At 34.7% G+C, this 18,502-nt stretch overlaps 1 protein-coding gene across 13 annotated transcripts in view; it reads left to right on the top strand.

The window, feature by feature from the left end:
* Positions 1 to 5,231: 5,231 nt before the first annotated feature.
* Positions 5,232 to 18,502, top strand: part of LOC148610407 (uncharacterized) — a 58,567-nt gene continuing 45,296 nt past the window's right edge. For 11 of the 13 annotated variants that reach the window (XM_088543049.1, XM_088543047.1, XM_088543046.1 and 8 more), the window contains exons 1-4: positions 5,232 to 5,392; positions 8,790 to 8,925; positions 9,321 to 10,486; positions 11,863 to 12,143. In XM_088543049.1, the coding sequence (XP_088399175.1) occupies positions 8,797 to 8,925; positions 9,321 to 10,486; positions 11,863 to 12,143 (1,576 nt within the window). In that variant the 5' untranslated portion in view covers positions 5,232 to 5,392; positions 8,790 to 8,796. Of the gene's footprint in view, positions 5,393 to 8,789; positions 8,926 to 9,320; positions 10,487 to 11,862; positions 12,144 to 14,800; positions 15,655 to 16,639; positions 17,565 to 18,502 lie in introns of those variants that run through there. The other 2 variants (XM_088543057.1, XM_088543054.1) reach the window with 2 other exon arrangements.

The following is an 18,502-nucleotide window of genomic DNA, read 5'->3' as shown; positions in this document are numbered from 1 at the left end:
CATATATTGGATATTTTAGGACCTTTCTATACGTTTACATATCTTCCCTGTATCAATTTGATCCGATGGAGCAGTGTAGGGAATAGAGTCGTCACTGTCAGATCCTGAGAGTTTGTATATATATTCTCTCGTTACTGTCCCCTTACCTGTGATACTTTGTGATCGGAGTTTTGAAGTAGATTATTCCCGAAAGTGTTGAATGTTAACAATAAGGAACCGACCATTTTACAAGCTGAGGGGGTGGGATGGGTTTGGGGTGAGATCTTTTCGAAAAAAGCAAATGTTCAAAATTTTGGAAATAATTATTTGTTTCTACATTGAAAATAAGTCTGTAATTTCCCCCATTCTTATCAATGCTGATATTGATTTCAGTTGCCGCTGAAATATAAATAAAAATTTACACGTGCACGAAAAAATCCTTATCCAACATCAAATCCCACGCGCCCTCAGTGATAAATGCTTTTTCTCTGCTGCAGGAAGTGTTGTTGAGAGAGAAAAATGATCGCGCGAACTGATCGAGGTACTGAGTGATCGTGACGGAGGATGCTGCGGATCGTGAACTTTTTTAGCCAGTGAATTAATTTTAAACCGTTCAACAACACATCATGTTTTTGTGATACTTTCAACAAAACTGGCTCTTCCATGTACAATTCGAACACAATGGAACATGCAAGTCTGTCAAATTGAAGATCATTCGCAAAAAGACAAAATATCGACAGAAATTCAGTAGCATCAATTAAAAGGACTATGAAAAGACATTCGACCGGAACGTAAAACAGTGTACAAGAACGATCTCCATACACGATCCAGGGGGGGGGGAGGGTGCCTGGGGTTATCACTCTTCCTTTGTTCTTTTGGGAAACTTGTCATTTTCATGTGTAAAATCGACAAAAAAAATGGCAAATAATGTCCTAGCACCCCCTTTTCTGAGCAACCCCAGCTAGCACCCCTCCTTTTCAGAGTGTCCGCCCCTGATGTAGACAACAGAAAATATGCAATAACACATTACAATGAAGATAAGAACAAAACAAGACAATACACAAAAAATAAAGCACCTGCACTGTAACATGAGCTATCATAAAAAAAAACGGAAGTGACATCCGGAAGAATAAAAACATGTCTGGCTCTACCAGCGGCACCCATCCCATTGCAGAAAAATAGGCGTCATTGGGTTGTCAGTCCTGTATAAAACGTGGAATCTTCCTGAAGATATCTTGTCTCATCGATCTGTGCCAAGATAAAAATAAAATGTATATTGGTCATTCAAAATGCAATGCACGACAAAACTTATATAGTAATGATAGCAATTAACAAGTACTCCTGTCTTAGAAGTTTTGTTTGACAATATCCTCGCTCTACTAAGTAAGTCAATGCATGCACAAATAACAAACTTACATATATGGACAAACGTCGTAAATTATACTACATAAGGTGGAGATATGGACATGCTGTTACCAAAAAGGGGAGATTTAAAATTTGAAAGTCATAACCATCACGTTTGTAATGAAGTTTTGTGGTTATGAATATTGTGGTTCAAGTCTATATACATGTTAGTATGAAGTAGACAAAGGCGTATCAGTTTATTAATTTCTGTGCATCGAATGTTTACGGATGATTCAGAGATAATAACTCTACATCATCAATAACGGAAACTGAAAGTGAAGGACCGTGATAATCGCTTATCTTTTTTTATGCCGGGAGTGGCGCATAGTTTGTTCCCATATGTAGTCCAATAAGCTCTTGGAACATCGGTTGAATAATTTTATTCAATATGCTAGATTCCAGAAAATGCCCACGGGGTGGCGATACACAGCCATGTACATGCTGTAAAAAATAAAAGGACTCAATTATCATTATTTCCATATTTTCCCTCAAGACCTGTACTTTTCTTGCAATAGTCTTCTACAATTAATTCACCTATAATTTGCATTTCCGACGAAACTGTCGATAAAAAATTAAGATGAGCATAAGGAAGTTAAAAATATGGGGTTCCAAACTACCATTTGGCAATTTTTAAACACATTTGCAAAATAAAAAAAAAGTTCAAACAAAAAGGGATTCAAAACCAAGGAATTCCCCTGAATCCGTCACGGAACTCCGCACGTAACCACTTGCATGACACGCGTACGTGGCTATCATCTGGAATCCGTCGGGGGAAGGACAGATGGACGGACAAGCAACTTTACGGAGGGTATCACTTCGTGTAGCGCGGGTATGAAAAAAAATAGATGTAAGCCTTATACATTTGTAACTACTGAACCATTATACAGTCGAATTTTAACTGAACCATTCTGTTCTGCTTCGAAGCAATTTCATACTTTTAAGTAGCGTCAAATATAATCATCAGTTTTATCGAAAGGCAAATGGGTTCTAGAGAGTAATCAAGGGATCGAAGATTCTAGCGAAAATCAAAGAATGTAATCCAGGGACAAAAACCAGACAAACACATAAAAATAACCAAAATAATACATGCAAAGTAACAAAAGTTGAGCAACTCGGACCCCACTAAAAACTGGGTACATGGATCAGGTGCTTTTCTAGAAACACTCGCCGAGTTGTTCATAAAAAGTCAAAACGAAAGAAGAAAGGAAAACTATGAGATGTTGGACAAATCAGTTTTCATGGTGCAGATGTATACACCTTAACGATCCACGAGTTCATGATGACGACCATAAAACTTCTGTAGTGGTGACTTCAGTCTTGTAGCAAACTTAACCCTGTTCCAGAAGCCTAATTGTAAGAAGTCTAGCGCGATAAAAAAAAGTCTGCGTAGTTACGACAAGCCTTGATATAACGTATGAATTGTGATATGAAAACACCATACGCAGGTGCTGAAGGGATATTGCCAAGAATGATTGAGAAATTGACAATACGGAATGAAAACTCATCGCGTGTATCTTATAGTTTGTCATATAGACAAGTGGGTCCTAGGCTATGATATTCATCATTTTTGCCGAATTTTTCCACGAAAGTAACATTTTTTCCGACAAGGGGTTGAGGTTCCGGGGATCCACCACTGAAAATGGCCCGATAACATTGATTTTCCCATATTTTTTTTAATGGTGAGCAAAGAGAATTTTGCATTATTAATAATATTATTATAATGATCATCTCAGAAATAATTTTTGTTATAGTTCTATCAGTGATGGGAACAGCTAGCCTGGTTAACTGTAGTATTTGAAAATAACCGCTTAAGCATTCAAGATAGGAGAAAATAAGAGCATTTTTATAACCAAAATGAAGGCTTTTCAGTGGTTTCACTGCATATATTTGCAATTTGTCACTGGTGAATCTAGGTGATTCAGAGGGTCCCTCCTCCCATTTTGTTGGAAGCTTTTGTTAATTTCGTGTAAACTTTTTGGAAAAGATGAGCAAATAATAGCCTGGATCCCTTTCTGGAACCCCACTTTTCAATATTTTTTACCCTTAATTCTCAAATTCACTGGATCCTCAATTGCCTGGACCGCTCTCTAGAACCCAACTGGAACCTCCTTTTCAAAATTTCTGGATCCTCCACTGTGTGTTGTACTATCCATTTTTCATAAGTCTGCAGCTTTTAGTATAATTCAATTTGCTGTTTATTAATTATTTATACTAATTGCCTTTTAAGCACTTCTGAATATTGACTTTCATGATGCATTCTAGTTTGAAGATAATTTGTTTTAAATGAAATTAAACCCACTAAGAAGTGTAGACAGAAAAAAAGAATGAAGATTAATTATTTCCCCCGTTACGTATCAATGTAAATTTTCAAATAAGAAACAAATCTCCATCTTTTGAAAAAAACAAAAAACAAAAAAAAAACAAAAAACAAAAAAAACAAAAAAAAACCAAAACAAAATAAAAACAAAACAAAACAATAATTAGTTTCGCGCTTGCATAAAAATAAATATCACTGAACAAATATCCTCAGCAACCACACCCTTCCGAGAAGAAAATGGTATGTGCATTGAGCAAGCAAAATCTTTGCAGTACGTATCTATTCTTTGTTCATGTTGATATAAATTAAAGTACATAATCTATCTATTGTCATTCTACTTTTTTTTCAAAGTATTTCAACTTGAAACCTTACAAATATAACCAGTGGCAGATCCTGATATTTAAAAAAGGTCCACTTCTGTTTAAAACTGAAAAGCCAAATTAAAATTTTCGTGTTTTAGTTTTCCTTGTATCCTATGAACATTCTGGCAGATTTCTTCCTGATTAAATTTCTGTAGGCGTGAAAGAGAAATCAAGGGAACCAAAGTTATAGCGGTAAACAAAAGAATGTAATCTAGGGATAAAGACCAGACATGGAAAACAGACAACAAAGAACATAAAGTAACTAAAATCATACATTCAAAGTAACAAAAGTAAATGAGCAACTCGGACTCCACTAAAAACTGGGAGCATGTACCAGATGCACCGGTAGGGTAAGCGTCCTCTGCTTTTCTAGAAACACCCGCCGAGTTGCTCATAAAAAGTCAAGTCCGGGGTAGACAAATGAGAAAAGGAAAACTATGACCCGTTGAATAAATCAGTTTTCATGGTGCAGATGGATACACCATACTTGGAGCCGATCATACCCCGCCTTAAGTTGGGGATTTTTTTTGCATGAAATTGTGATTTTCCTCAAATTCTATTCCAAAAATTTGTCTCGACTCCTTTCGCTCGACCTTTTAATTACACATGTATTAAGCACCCAACATAAATTATATAAATCCGCACCTGTTTTTCATGCTTTTTATTATGAGTAATATCGATATAGATGGTCGAAAATCGCCTCCCTCCCAATATATTCCACTTCCTAAGTTTAAATTTATGAATTCCATAATGACAGTTCTGTGCTATGATAATCCCATGTAGATTACAGCTTACATTATTAGTTTAATGTAAAGCCGTTTTTCATGTGCAGGATTCATTCAATGAAGAATTCCCCATATGAGACCTCACAATATATTGGACCGAAGTGGATAGTTGGATATCACGTGGTAGGTGGAACCCAAACATGGACATCACAAATGACATCAGTAACTTCTGATGTCGGGGTTCATTAATCGATTTGTGTATTTTCAATTTCAAATTGAAACTAAGTTGGGGTCAAAGTTCATTTTCCATAATAATATATTAGAATAAAAGTGATAGAACTCCTTTAAGTACTTATAATACTGGATAAAGTGTGAAATAAGGATTGTTTTGCCCCAATCAAAGCCCAAAATTAACATAATCCCTTGATGCGCATGAGCCCTGCGCAGGTGCCCGCCGACAAAGGAGACCTTGGACCAATCGATTGCGAGTCAGTGCGAACAGTTCTACTAAGAGGGGAAAATGGCCACAACTCATTAAATCTGCGTTGCCGAATTATCATCTTCATCATTAAGTTTATAAACTATCTCATACTGTAGAATAAATCGTAAGTAGTCATCCATGGCATGTGAATTGTTATAGCATGGGCTAAAATTACCGAAGTTGACCCGATGTGTTTACATGTGCAGCCAACTATCCGGGCACTTCCTTTGTTTGCGCTGTCCAGTGCATGTGCACGAAGAATATTCAAGCTTGTTCCTTTTGTGTCCACACGTATTTCACAATAGTAAATGCTTATTGTCCATGACAATATGTATATCGTGAATGTTTAAATTTTCAGAATAAAAGGGGGGATAGTTCATGTAGCTACGTCGAGGCTGCTGGCCTGCTTGCCTGCCTTTGATTGTCTCCTTTATGATTTTGAAAATGATAGTGGTACCCACTAAAATTCAGTATTTTAGTAATATAAAAAAAGTACCAGGGTTTAAGGGAAAATAATGATTGAACAATAGAACAAGAGTCTAGATACAGTTGAGACCATGCATTCCCGGCTGGAAATCCTTTTATGCTGAATTCGAAAAAGGGGCATTGAAACCTTATATATTTCCAACTTGTCTGACAAAAGCCCCAATTTGACCTTAATTTTTTTCTGACTAACAGACTTTTTGTCTATTTCTGTCAGTGGGACAGGGTTTCAAGCTTCAAATGTGTCTATTTTCATAGTGTCTGTTGTTCAGGTGTTCAGTCACGTAGTTAAGATTTCCCTCAGAACATTTTAGAAGGGCAGGCCACCCTATCACCTTTCTCCCACCCTGCTGTCTTTTACATAGACACGCTCCTAATACATGGTAGGAGTAATACTTGTTTAAACAGACTACTCGAGGATTCAAATTACCTAGTGTGGATTTTATTATATTTTATGTAAAAGTGCTAAATCATCATCAATAAAGCCACATGTTGACTTGTGTCCTGTCTAACAGCGCCCGACAGACAACAAATAGAATCGTCAAATGTTACAGTTAAGAATAGAACAAATTGTCTGTCAAAAAGAAGATAAATAGTCTGGTCAGACAAGAGAAAAGATGACTTCAAAAAGAAGGATAAAGACAAAATCTTCATATTTTTAACTTTAAGACACAAAAAAATCAATCTTGATTTCTTGAAATCGATCGTTGAATTGAAGCTTCCCTATCGACCCAAACTCGATGTTCCGGATGATTGGTGTACCACTACTTGAAACCTTAATTCATCAATCAAATCAAGACTTAAAGATCGCTATGTGAAAACAAATTAAAAACATGTATATACAATATATGAATTGTATTTAAGTTTTCAATTTCAGTTTAACAACAAATGTGTAAACAGCTGACCAACCAACCGTAACATCATTCTATAGTGTAACTTCAGGTGTAGAAACATTTTTTTATGGTCTTTTGCATACATGTTTATTTGTACACGTACATGTACAAGGAAGAACTTGATGTAAATACACATATTTCTTACATGTACCCATACATACATGTAATTAATATTTTAGGAAGTCAATTTAATGAGTCTTGTGTGCATGTTCAGTTCATACAGCAGTGACTTCATGAAAAATTTTTTGCATGTTACCTTTATGCACAACTACATGTACATGCATATATACAAATGTACATACATGTACAGTTGAAGTTCACTCACTGGAACTCAGATGGCTCGAACACACAGGATTTCTCAAACACAATTCAAAGTACCAAATTTTTCTCCTATATAATCAATATAAATAATCTTTGATTTCTTGAACACTCGAACAGACTATAAAATTTTATGGTCAGTAAACCCTTTGTCTTTTTTGTTTTTTTAACTATTTGGTAATTGGTATAATTAAATGTGGGCAAATCAGGATTAAACCAACTGACTATACTCGGCGTCACATAAATGACATACTGTTAAAATTTGAATAAAAATATTTTCTGCGACTTTATTGACACCTACCGTCTTTTAAATTGTCTTAATTGACTTGCTCATTCGTTTAGCCAAACTGCTTCTCCCTAAACATTGAATCGTTAAATTCCGGTCAGATTTTAATTCTCGGTGCCAATATTTACATTGTAAAAAGTCGGCCATGTTTACAGTGATCGGATCGCTAGGAGATGTTGTTTACATTTAAATGGTTTGTCCAAAAACCGAAGAACCCAGAATGCATTTCGGCATTATTTCGGATATCTCAGATTTATTTTACGCGAACAACGTACAATACTGAGAAGTTGATCAAGCAGACGATTGTCACCGGAGTTTGATGGGAACTTATGAACTTTGTTTGTAAACAAATCGTCCCATAGAAACCAACATGGCGGATATTAGTATGGGATTTGCCCGTAAGGATTTGTTATGCATGATTTAAGCTAATAAGCGACTTGTTTAGGGAGAAGCTGTTTGGCTTAATGAATGAGCAAGTCATTTAAGACAATTTACACGTTGGTAGGTGTCAGTTAAGTCGTAGAAAATATTTTTATTCAAATTTTAACAGTATGTTATTTATGTGACGCCGAGTATAGTTGGTCCTTTCAGCAATAAATCTTACAGAATAACCCTCGCTAACAAGAAGTTGTCAGCCATTTTGTCAGCCTGGGTAATAAAAGGTGAGAAAAACTGAAACCCTATCATTAATCAATGTCATTTTGGTTAATTGCAGGTAATATATGTCATCACTTATTTTGATCTTAACATAATACTGATTGAAGTTCGAGAAAGTAAATCAGATCAGGGTAGGAAACTCACTCAAGTTCTAGCCAGTCCTGAATACAATTTTTCAATATATTTACTGTATGGCTATATAGATTTTTCGCTCGACCTTTTAATTACACATGTATTAAGCACCCAACATGAATTACATAAATCCGCTCCTGTTTTTCATATCGATATAGATGGCCGAAAATCGCCTTCCTAAATATTTGCCAGCCCTGTCAAAAAGTAGCCAGACTCAGGCAGGCTACTATTTCTAACTCTGATCAGATGAAAACAAATTATTGACCAAGGAACTCGTACATCTTTAAAGCTAAACACAGCATTTTTAATGTCAACAAGTCAACATAATCTTCTGAAAGCGAATAAAAAAGATACTTGAACTAACTGAACTTTAAAGGAAGTAAGCAATTTCTAACGACAGTCAACTTGGACTGGCAGCCAAAATATCTGGAAATATTCGAACTTTAATTTCTCGAACTCCTGATAACTCAAACACTTTTCAATGGTCCCTTGGAGTTAGAGCTACCGAGGTTTGACTGTACATCCATTTTAAGGGATAAAATATGAATTCAAGGCAGCAATCTGCTAGGCCAATAAACATGGGCGACAGGTGATCTTGAGAGTAAGATACATGTAGGAAAGAATGCCACTCTAGTACTACCCTATTTATACTCCACTTTTCAAAGGAGAATGACTGATTTATTGTGAAGACTGCACACTGTGTGATTACACTTTAACAACATTCCACCAATCTTTTGATTTTTTTTTTTCAGAGCAACAATGAATCAGTATCAAAAAGTTTATATGAACCAGATCCACTCGAGTTCCTTACTTGGACAGTTAGCTCAGATGTGGAGATCTCAGATGTTATGTGATGCCTTAATTAAGACTGGAAATGTAACTACTAAGGTAAAAATGTTCATGGGAACTAGTAGTTTAAAATGCCTTTGGCACACACCTGCTGAAAATTAAAGCATAGACTCAAGATCATTAAATAAATGTCAAAAATTTTTCATATCTGAATCTTGTACTAAATTGCACATTCTTCTCTTCTTTCGGAAATGGTTAAAAATATTTTGTTTTATAGTACACATGTAGCACTGATGTCATAGGTGGCAGTGTCTGTAGACACTACATGTAGGTTATCTTCAAAAACTGAGTTGAGACAGTATTACATATAATAAATGGATCATAGAAGAATTTTACAACAAAGCTGATTTTGATGGCTGGTGCAACAACAGTAATTGGTGGTGTTTAAAGCATTTGACATGTTTAATCAAGCCATTTTCTTCCTTTATTTTCAGGCCCATAGAGTGGTGTTGGTTGCAGCTTGTCCCATGCTACAGTCTATGGATAATGCTGCTGTAGGATCACATCTGGAAGTCAGGTTGGCAGCTGACATAAAGCAGGAAGCAGTCAATTCATTCTTACAGTACTTGTACGAAGGCTTTATGATGTTAACAGAAGAAAATGTAAAGGACATTGAGAAAGTTGCAAGGCTTTTACAAGTTGATAATGTTACAAAGTGTTGTATAGACTTCTACAATTGTTTACAGAAAAAAACAGGTGTACATGCATATGTAAACACACAGTATAAGTATTCATCAGCTGATCTATTAGAATTCCGTCATGTAAGAACAACAGACCTTCAAAAAACTGTTCAAGAGAGAATGATGAAGCGTGCAGCAGCTGATTCAATGAGACCAGTCAGTCCTGGTGGAAAACGTCAACGAATGCAACAACAACAACAGCAACAACAACAAAGACCTCTTAGTCCGAATATTGACCTTGCTATGTTTGGTCAGAAAGCAGACGACACTCTAAGTATGGCTCACAGCTATATGGGTCATCAAGCAGCAAGTGATCCTTGGGAAAGGGTGCCAAGAATGGGAGCAGGTCATCGTCCTCCACCGAGATCAGGGGTCATAGAAATTGTGGAGGATGGATTAGAAATCCTACAAACACAACCATCAGACAAGGACAATAACAAGTCGGCACAGCCCATTGTACAGAAAAGTTTAGCCATATCGGTATCTAGTCAAGTCAACCCATCCACCGATGTACATGTAGTCAATGTCACCGATTCATCATCTCATCCAACCATAGCTAATGATGTCCCAATCACAGGACGAGACACATCCATTACAGTCAGTCCACTTTCAGTACTACCAGGGTCTACTTCAACTCCTTCAAACCACAAACCAATGTTTGAAGGTCATAGAGATTCTGTTGAAAAATCTGCCAAAAAGTCACCACTTCCCCCTGATCAAAGAGGCTTGTTCCCTGTTAGTATGTCAACAGCCAATTTGTCTCCTATCAATCAGCAAAATCAGAACAAAAAGTCTTTTGCAGCAGGAAGTGCATCCCAAGTTGCCAATATGTCCCAGGATGCATCAGCCAATAGACCATCATCCTCTACAGGAAGTGAAATTGATAGACCACCTTCCACAGATTCAGGCAAAGATACTGGGTTTGTTAAATTCTATTGTTATAGCCATTTAAAATCATAACATTAAACATATTTTTGTATGAAGGATTTAGAAATGATTCTAGTAGCTGTTAATATCCTGATTTTTTTTTAAATCGACACAATTCAATTGGATTAAATTAAAATTTAATTTTGAAGCTTAAGGATTATGTACATGATCTAGTTATTCATATGTTGTGAAAACAGTCCACAACTTAATTGTCGAGTGCTTTTAAAACTTATTTAAATTAAGTCATAAGCAGTTATGTACACATGTAGCATTTTACATGAACATGTAGTTAGAAATAATATCAAACTTGACAGGGAAGTGCAACTTAAGGATATTTCAGACACCCTCTTGTGAGAATGCAATGTTCTTCCACTTACATACATATACATGTAGCAAAGCCATGTTGAATGAGCTTGAAATCTAACACTTTTCTGTTTCAGACATTTCTGTTAAGCACCTCTCAGTATTAAGATTCATATATATATATATATATACAGGGGAAAAGATTAATGGTCGCCCACTCGCCAATGGCGACCAGAAATGTGCCTGGGTGACCATTTTTTCTATTTTAGTAGCTCAGCTGGCAAATTGCCAAAAAAAATTATTGTAAACAAAAGTTGCGGTCAGAGTTTTAACTGGTTACCATTTGATTGGAAAAGTAGCGTCCCTAGTTAAATTTTATCGGTAATATCTAATAATCCTTCATAGCCTATGTCAGTTTCTTATTTAGAATTGCTTATTAATTTCCGCTTTTGGTATTTTGTAAAATGTAGAATTTTTACATAACAAAATTTTGTCTAAAAAAGTCTGGGCTACCAACTTTTTTTTTGGGCTAATTGATTTTATAATTTAGTAGCCCAGGTGGCTACTAGCCTCAAGGAGTTAATCCTGACAACTTATATTTATATATCGGTGTTTAAATTTTTTACTTAAAGCTTAAAATGTACGGATGATTTTTTTCCCTACTTTTTAGGAGAATTCTGCTATTTCAAATCTGAATTTTACAGTTACCATTCTTTTTTTTTACTGTTTATTTATTTCCAATTTTGCCAATTTCTGCTTTCTTTGCTGACTGTGTAAAATAATCCTAGAAAACCATAAAATGTCACCACCTAGTCATGGTAAAAATACATGTAGAAAGATTGTGGCATATGATACACGTACATGACTATAAGCAATAAGCAAGTTTGCTCTGATATTTTTACTGTTCGTACAAGAAAAAATTGTAAAATTGGCTTTCTTCCCGACATTTTTCTGATTCTGTTCTAGTTTCACTAAGAGTGATCCTATTTCTCACTTCTGACTACCCAAGATTGAATAATATAAAGCTGTAACAATAAGGGGTAATTATGACAATTTTCTGTTTCAGGGGTAAAAGTAAACTAGATGATGGCTTAGCAACTAACAGTACTGACATGGCACCAGACTTAAGTCTGGTCAAAATTGAACCTGCCTCCGATCCTGGGTTAGACATGTATGTTGATGTCCCAGTTGAGGGGGCAATGGGAGATCATCAAAGAGAGCGGGATCAAGAGGAAGAGAGTGATTTAGAGCTGGAAGAGGCCTCTGGTGATTGGTCAAGGGATGAAATGTCAAATGAAGCCACTGGAAATGATCAAAATAATTCCTGGTACATTGGACAGTTCAAAGGTAGGTTATCATGGTTATCTACCCTTGATTACCCTCGCTACACATGTCAGTTTATTTTTATATGGGGTGTGACACTATCTATTTTTTTCCTTTCATGATATTTATCATAAGAGAAAAGGTGACTGTGATTGTGTATACTTCCAGTATAAAATAAACCTGACAGAAGAAAAATGGATTTTTCAAAATTTAGGGAGGGAACAATTAGGGGGGAAAATTATGTGATCCACTTTTTACTTCATGTAAATTGTTGAATAAGTCATTGTTGGTTACAGTTTTAGTCCATTGTCATTTTCTTTTTACACCTGCTGGGGGCTGTAAATTGCTATGTGCATTACTTTTTTAAATCTTGTTAAATTATGTTGAAAAGCTTTTTTCCAACTACATGTATACCAAGTGATATTGGTTGCCTTAAATTAGCTCTGAAATAGGTATGTTGCCCCTGATGAAAGTTTCACCATTTGTCCAAAAATGGCTAAAAAATTATCCCAATAGTCTACGTATAAGATAAACTATTTCCCAATGGTAGTCAAAGGGTTTGATACTTGTATGATGTTTCTGTTCAAAATTACATTTATTTAATGTTTATGACATCTTTTTCTTGACATACTATATGAAGATAATCATTTTAACTACAAACTCAAGGTTTTGAACAGTTATTCCAAATTTCTGATTTAAAAAAATGTCTTGAATGAGGCATATTTTCATAATGAAAAAGGATGTGGGGAAAAGCCAACAATATCACTGGTGTCAGAATTTGTTTTACTTAAAAAAAGTTCAGTTCAGAGCATTGTCAAAAAACACTAGAAATGAATTATGTTGCTCCCCAGTTTGGTTCTCAGAAACTACTGGACTAAATTTTGACAAATGAAACTGTAGGTACATGTCTAAGTCTTTGTGCACATTACCAGTAATTTATGGTCCACTGAATTTATGTGAGTTACACCCCTTTGAACTTTGGAACATGGGGTGACTTTCATTTTTTGAATGCAAAAACAAAATTTACTTTTTTCTTTATAATAATTTTAGTAAAATTCAAGATTAATGTGATAAGGGGAACAAATCTTGTTAGAAAGTTTTTGAGCAGATTTTTATTTTGAAAAGTCCATGCATACTTTCTTGCAAATTGAACTTTGTATTGAAATATGTGTAAGAATAAATTTCCCTTTTCAGAACTGAAGGTAAATGTCACATTTGAACTTAACTTGTTTAAGTAGAAAATTGTATATATTTGAATTGTTGTCCAATAAAGTTAAAATTAATTTTAAATTCAGAACTTTTTTTGCTTTGAGCACTTTGGAAGTGGAAAGGGAAATTTTCCACATTGCTATGACATTCATGTATTTGTTTACCTTGATTACAAGCTTGGTCAAAGGCAGTGATGTCCAAGATTTGCTATAGATCATAAACTTAGTATAATATGTTACTTATTCTATTCAGCTCAAATTTGAAAAATATGAAACTACCTTCCCAAAAAATAATGCAAAATAAGGTTCACCTCTAGTAGAGACCAGTTTGTCTCCCCTTATCTTTATTGATGTAATTTTGATATTTGAAATCTTGTACCATGTTTTGAAACCCAATGGTCTCGTTTGCTGAGGCCATTATATTCAGTGAATTGTGGCAGGTGATTGAAAGTGAAAAAAAAAACCTCAAAAAATAGTTTGTGGTATGTTATAATGAGAAATAAATTTTAAGTAGAAAATTTTATTTTAAGATAAAGTCAAAGAGCAGAATAGAAATAAACATTGTACCATGTCATAGCAATGTATATCACATTAGTGTCATTTTAAGAAAGGCTGTTTCATTAAATTCAACTTACTATTGAAATTTTCACTGAAAGATATGTAAAAAAATCTGTATATATTTTATATCTTATTTCATTTGACAATAGGAGTGAAAAAGTTCTTTTTTTTAATGAAACAGTTTTGCTATATACATGTATATTATATGAACCACACTTAGCTAAAATGTTGATGGAATAAGCTCTGTCTTCTAACTCTCAACAGTCTGGTAAAGATCAAATCATAGATTGGTTTGTTGGAAGATAAACGCTCAGGATATTAACATTTTTTTGCCAATTTTAACTACAGGAAGTTATCTACCAAAACACCATGAAGTACAGTGCTTTGCAAGTTGCTGTCATTGTTTAGTGACAAATAAGAAGATGCAGTGCTTTTCTTTTCGTCTATTTTTTTGTCACTTGCAGTGATTGGGATTAGAGGTGTCCATGCATCATTGATCACATTCCATCTGAAAATGTCCCACTGAAATGAAATGCTTTTTCAAAGATTGGCCCATTGGAATTCTGAAGATCATTAAAATGGCCCATTTTCTGAATTCTAATCCTAATCACTGTCATTTATTAGACTTTCGTTTGCAGAAAAATTGTGTTCATCTGCAAGTGCAGAATTGTAATTCCCGGAGGAAATCATTTAAACTAAGTGCCCAAGACTTGTGAAATTTTTGACAGGTCACATGACAGTTTAGCTTGAAAACAGAAATCAGCGATTATGAATTTTCCCGTAAATAAAAAAAATGAAATCTATAGAAGAAAACTGAAATTCCAAAGCACTGACACATAATCTGTCAAACATTTTATTTTGTTTACAAATGGCCTCATGAAAATTCTCTGAAAGCAGCTTTTTATGTCATTTCAGATGACATTGGTGACTTGCAAAGCACTGGAATAATAGAAAAAAGAGCTGATTATGTTGTTGTACAAAATACTGAAAATGATCATGTGGAACAAGTTCCCTATGATAATGATATGGAGAGCTCTGAAAATGTTGGAATAAATTATTTACGTGTGAAAAATATAGAGAGATTTCATGATCAGCAAACACGCAATACTAGCGAGAGGACAAGATGGAATGTTGTCGACTATCACAAGTTGCTAAGTGAAACTAAGGGGGATCCTTTCAAAGACATTCCTCAAGAATCTTACATATCTCTTCCTGACCTAGTTGAAATACATAAACAGAGCATAGGCTCGGGTAACTTTGCCAAAAAAATTACTGAGAGGTTATTTCCAGAGTTATATGGTCCAGATGGGCAGAGAATTCATTATTCATATTTTGGTGGGGGTCCAAAGCACAAACATGCCCTTGATCCTGCTAGGAAAGGTTACATCAAGAGATATGTCACATACTTCCATCCAGAACTGAAAAATATAGAATTGTGGAAATTAAATGCAATTACAAAAATAAATGAAAGCCTCAGGAGACCTGTAGTTAAGGCTAAGTCTAAAGTTCAGGAAGATTCCAATTAAACTACACTTTTGGAATCAGAAAAGACACATACATGTACATGTACATTTATCTATCACTAAGAGCCTGTAGTGGATGTTATATTATTAACATATACATGTTGTAATGTTGTACTTGTATATTTTGTTCATACAGAAAAAAGCTGAACCGTATGTAATATACATGTATATTCAAAATTATGCAAATTACTTTCTATGTTCTTGTATAAACATTTCTGTTATTATTAAACATCTTTGAAAAAAGAAGTATAGATTGTTTTGCCGTAAAAATGAAGTGGGTGATTTTTGAGTAACTTAAGATTCAAATTTTGTGCCTTGCGGAGATGAATGAATCAATACAGAAAGATTCTAACTGTCCTTATTTTTAAAAAGGAATGCTTTGATGATGTGTAAGTACATGGTATATGTAGATAACTTCCTGTTTGTTGAAAATAAAAAAAAAAGAATCAACATTGAATGCAGACGTATGCTGAAGAACAGACGAATATTGCTATAAATAAGTATGTGGGTCATTGTTTTCCCATGGTAACAACTAAAAATACCTCATAACTAATTTTTAAACTTACAACCGAATCAATAAAAAGCTTTCAAATTAATTTTGATGTGTGATTTACTACCACAGCCTTAAGTATTTTCTAAGCCTAATGAAAAGCATTTGTTTTCTCAATCTTCAATATACTGGTAATTAATATCCAAATTAACAAATGTGACTTTGATGCTAGCTGATGTGACACACATGTATATTTAGCAATATTCATGCAGGTAGGTGTAATATATAAAGAGTTCTTGATGTCATGTCTTCTGAGTAAATAAAGAAAATTTGCATGTTGGAAATGGATTAGCACAGATTTTTGACTTAGAATTATACACGTACCAAACACTGGGTAATTCTGTAGAGAAAAATAAAAGGGGGAGGGTGTTGCAAAGTATCAATGCTGAGGTTGAGTTTGGGTTTCTGGCATAGAATGTCTGTTCTATTTAGTCATAGTTCATGGTGGTGTGTCTAATCTGGTTCAGTGTGTTGGCTACTGTTCATATGTCATGGAAATTTGATACTTGCTCAAGATTTACATAAATATCCAAAAATCTTAAATAACATGCCTTAATAGCCATGTTCTTAATTGTAAAAAATACTGAAAAAAAAAGACATTGATTTTGTGAAATACATTTGTACCTGAAACAAACTCAGCTTGTAAACTAAGGATGATCATTTTGTTGTGTGCTGTTGCAGGTTACCATGGTAACAGGCAAAACAAACATGATCATCCCAAGTTCAAGGTTGTGGCTGCTAAAGATGGAAAAACTGTCATGGGAGGTGATAATATGGAGACTTTTCCTTATATTGAAGATGCTATTCCTATCAAAGTTATTAACTTTGAAAACAGGCCTGAATGTGTGCCTGTGGAAGAGCAGGAGACTATTGAAGAAATTTTGGCTTCTGCGGTGTCACGACAGAACTTTGCTTGGAGACTGGTTAGGCATTTCTTTACTGATTCAGAATTGAAGGATCACAACTGTTTTGGTCGCAGAGGCAAGCTACCTTTAGATGGGGCCAAACTAGATAAAATTGAAAAAATAGTGTTTGCATATTATCCTGTAGGGAATAATTCTCTTTACCCTCAGATGTGGAGGGAGTGTGTTGTTGCCATTGATAAAGGCATTAGAAACTCTTTCTCGGACTATGGGTACATGAAAATGGACGATAGAAGATCAATTGGGAAATTTCCATTTTAAAGCATAACTTCAGTTAGCATCACTCCAAAGGCTATTACATTGAATGTTCCAAATCTACCAATATCTTTAAGCAACACAAAAATTGACATTCTGGTACTTCCTGTACATGGGATAGGTTGACTATGAACATTGTTTACATTCCAGATTGATATATATACAAATGTACAAAATAAGTGCATGTAGAGGGGAGGTATTGTATCAAGTCTTTCAATTATTTTATTGGTGTTCAAAATTTCAATGTTTATTTTGTTGCTTGGTCCACGACTTGCACGTTTTTTTAGGAAGTAAAATACCTGAAAGCTCTAGCAGAATCAATGCCATGTTCCGTTAGCACCTTGTCACATGCATCAGTTATTATTGACTGTTTTCCATATGTATATGTTGCAATACTTGAAACAGAATAAATATCTATGACATGTTAATTGTTGATTTAGCTTTTAAAGATTTAATTTTTATACAAATGGTTTCAAAGTAGATCGATTCGTTTGACTGGTCACTGGACGTAGGCTTTGTTTGCTTTGAATATCATGGACTATTTAGCAGGTGGAAGGGTACCATAGCTTTCGAGTCTTCCAGTAGGTATAATATGCAGGCTTTGAGACTAACTTTTCATGATAGATTGCCCACAGGACTATGTGATAGATAATTAGGGAGTCCTCTAAATTATTTTGTGGTCCTGTTCTTTGGACTAATGAAATTTTAAGAACTAATTGGGCTAGCCCAAAGGACTGCCCGTTGATATTTTAAGGTAGTCCTCTTACAAATTAGGTAGGCACAGGACTACCAGACGACTGTTAGAGTTGAAGCCTGACATGTCATCAATAAATTATATGGAAATCATCATTAAATATGTACTAGATAGTGAAGAATTCATTAAACAGTATATTCAAACATCTGTAACTTCTTTGAAAATAGATTTGTGTTGATAACATCAGAATAGAACAAAGCTGAAAAGATAGGCCTAGATATTCGTTTTGAATTAAGATATCTTCACAAAGGTCCTTGAATAAATCTTGTTATTATGTTAAATAATGTCACTGATTTTTTGTAATTCTGGTTGGTTTAAAAAGGAGATAATTTGGTACAATGCTGTTTTATAGAAGTGAGTTGGAATGCTGTTCAGAGAACAATTAGAAAAAAAAATTGTAGGTGAAAAGAGATCGAAAGTTGATTTGAGTGTTGATTCTTATTTGCAAAATATGAGACATAAGCAAACCAGTAGTATTATGCAAGGAGCATCTAATCGAAGTTTGTTTAATGGAGATATAGCAAACTTCGATTTTCATTAGCCTGAAGGTATTCTATAATCAATCTGATTTATTGGGAAAAACGAAATTTTTAGCATGACAAAATACTAGAT

The sequence above is a fragment of the Perna viridis genome, chromosome 8 (genome assembly GCF_037379345.1).
Source record: "Perna viridis isolate PV_CMFRI_1.1 ecotype Kerala chromosome 8, ASM3737934v1, whole genome shotgun sequence".
In the NCBI taxonomy this organism is placed as follows: Eukaryota; Metazoa; Mollusca; class Bivalvia; order Mytilida; family Mytilidae; genus Perna; species Perna viridis.
This window is presented reverse-complemented; position numbering and strand designations above follow the sequence as displayed.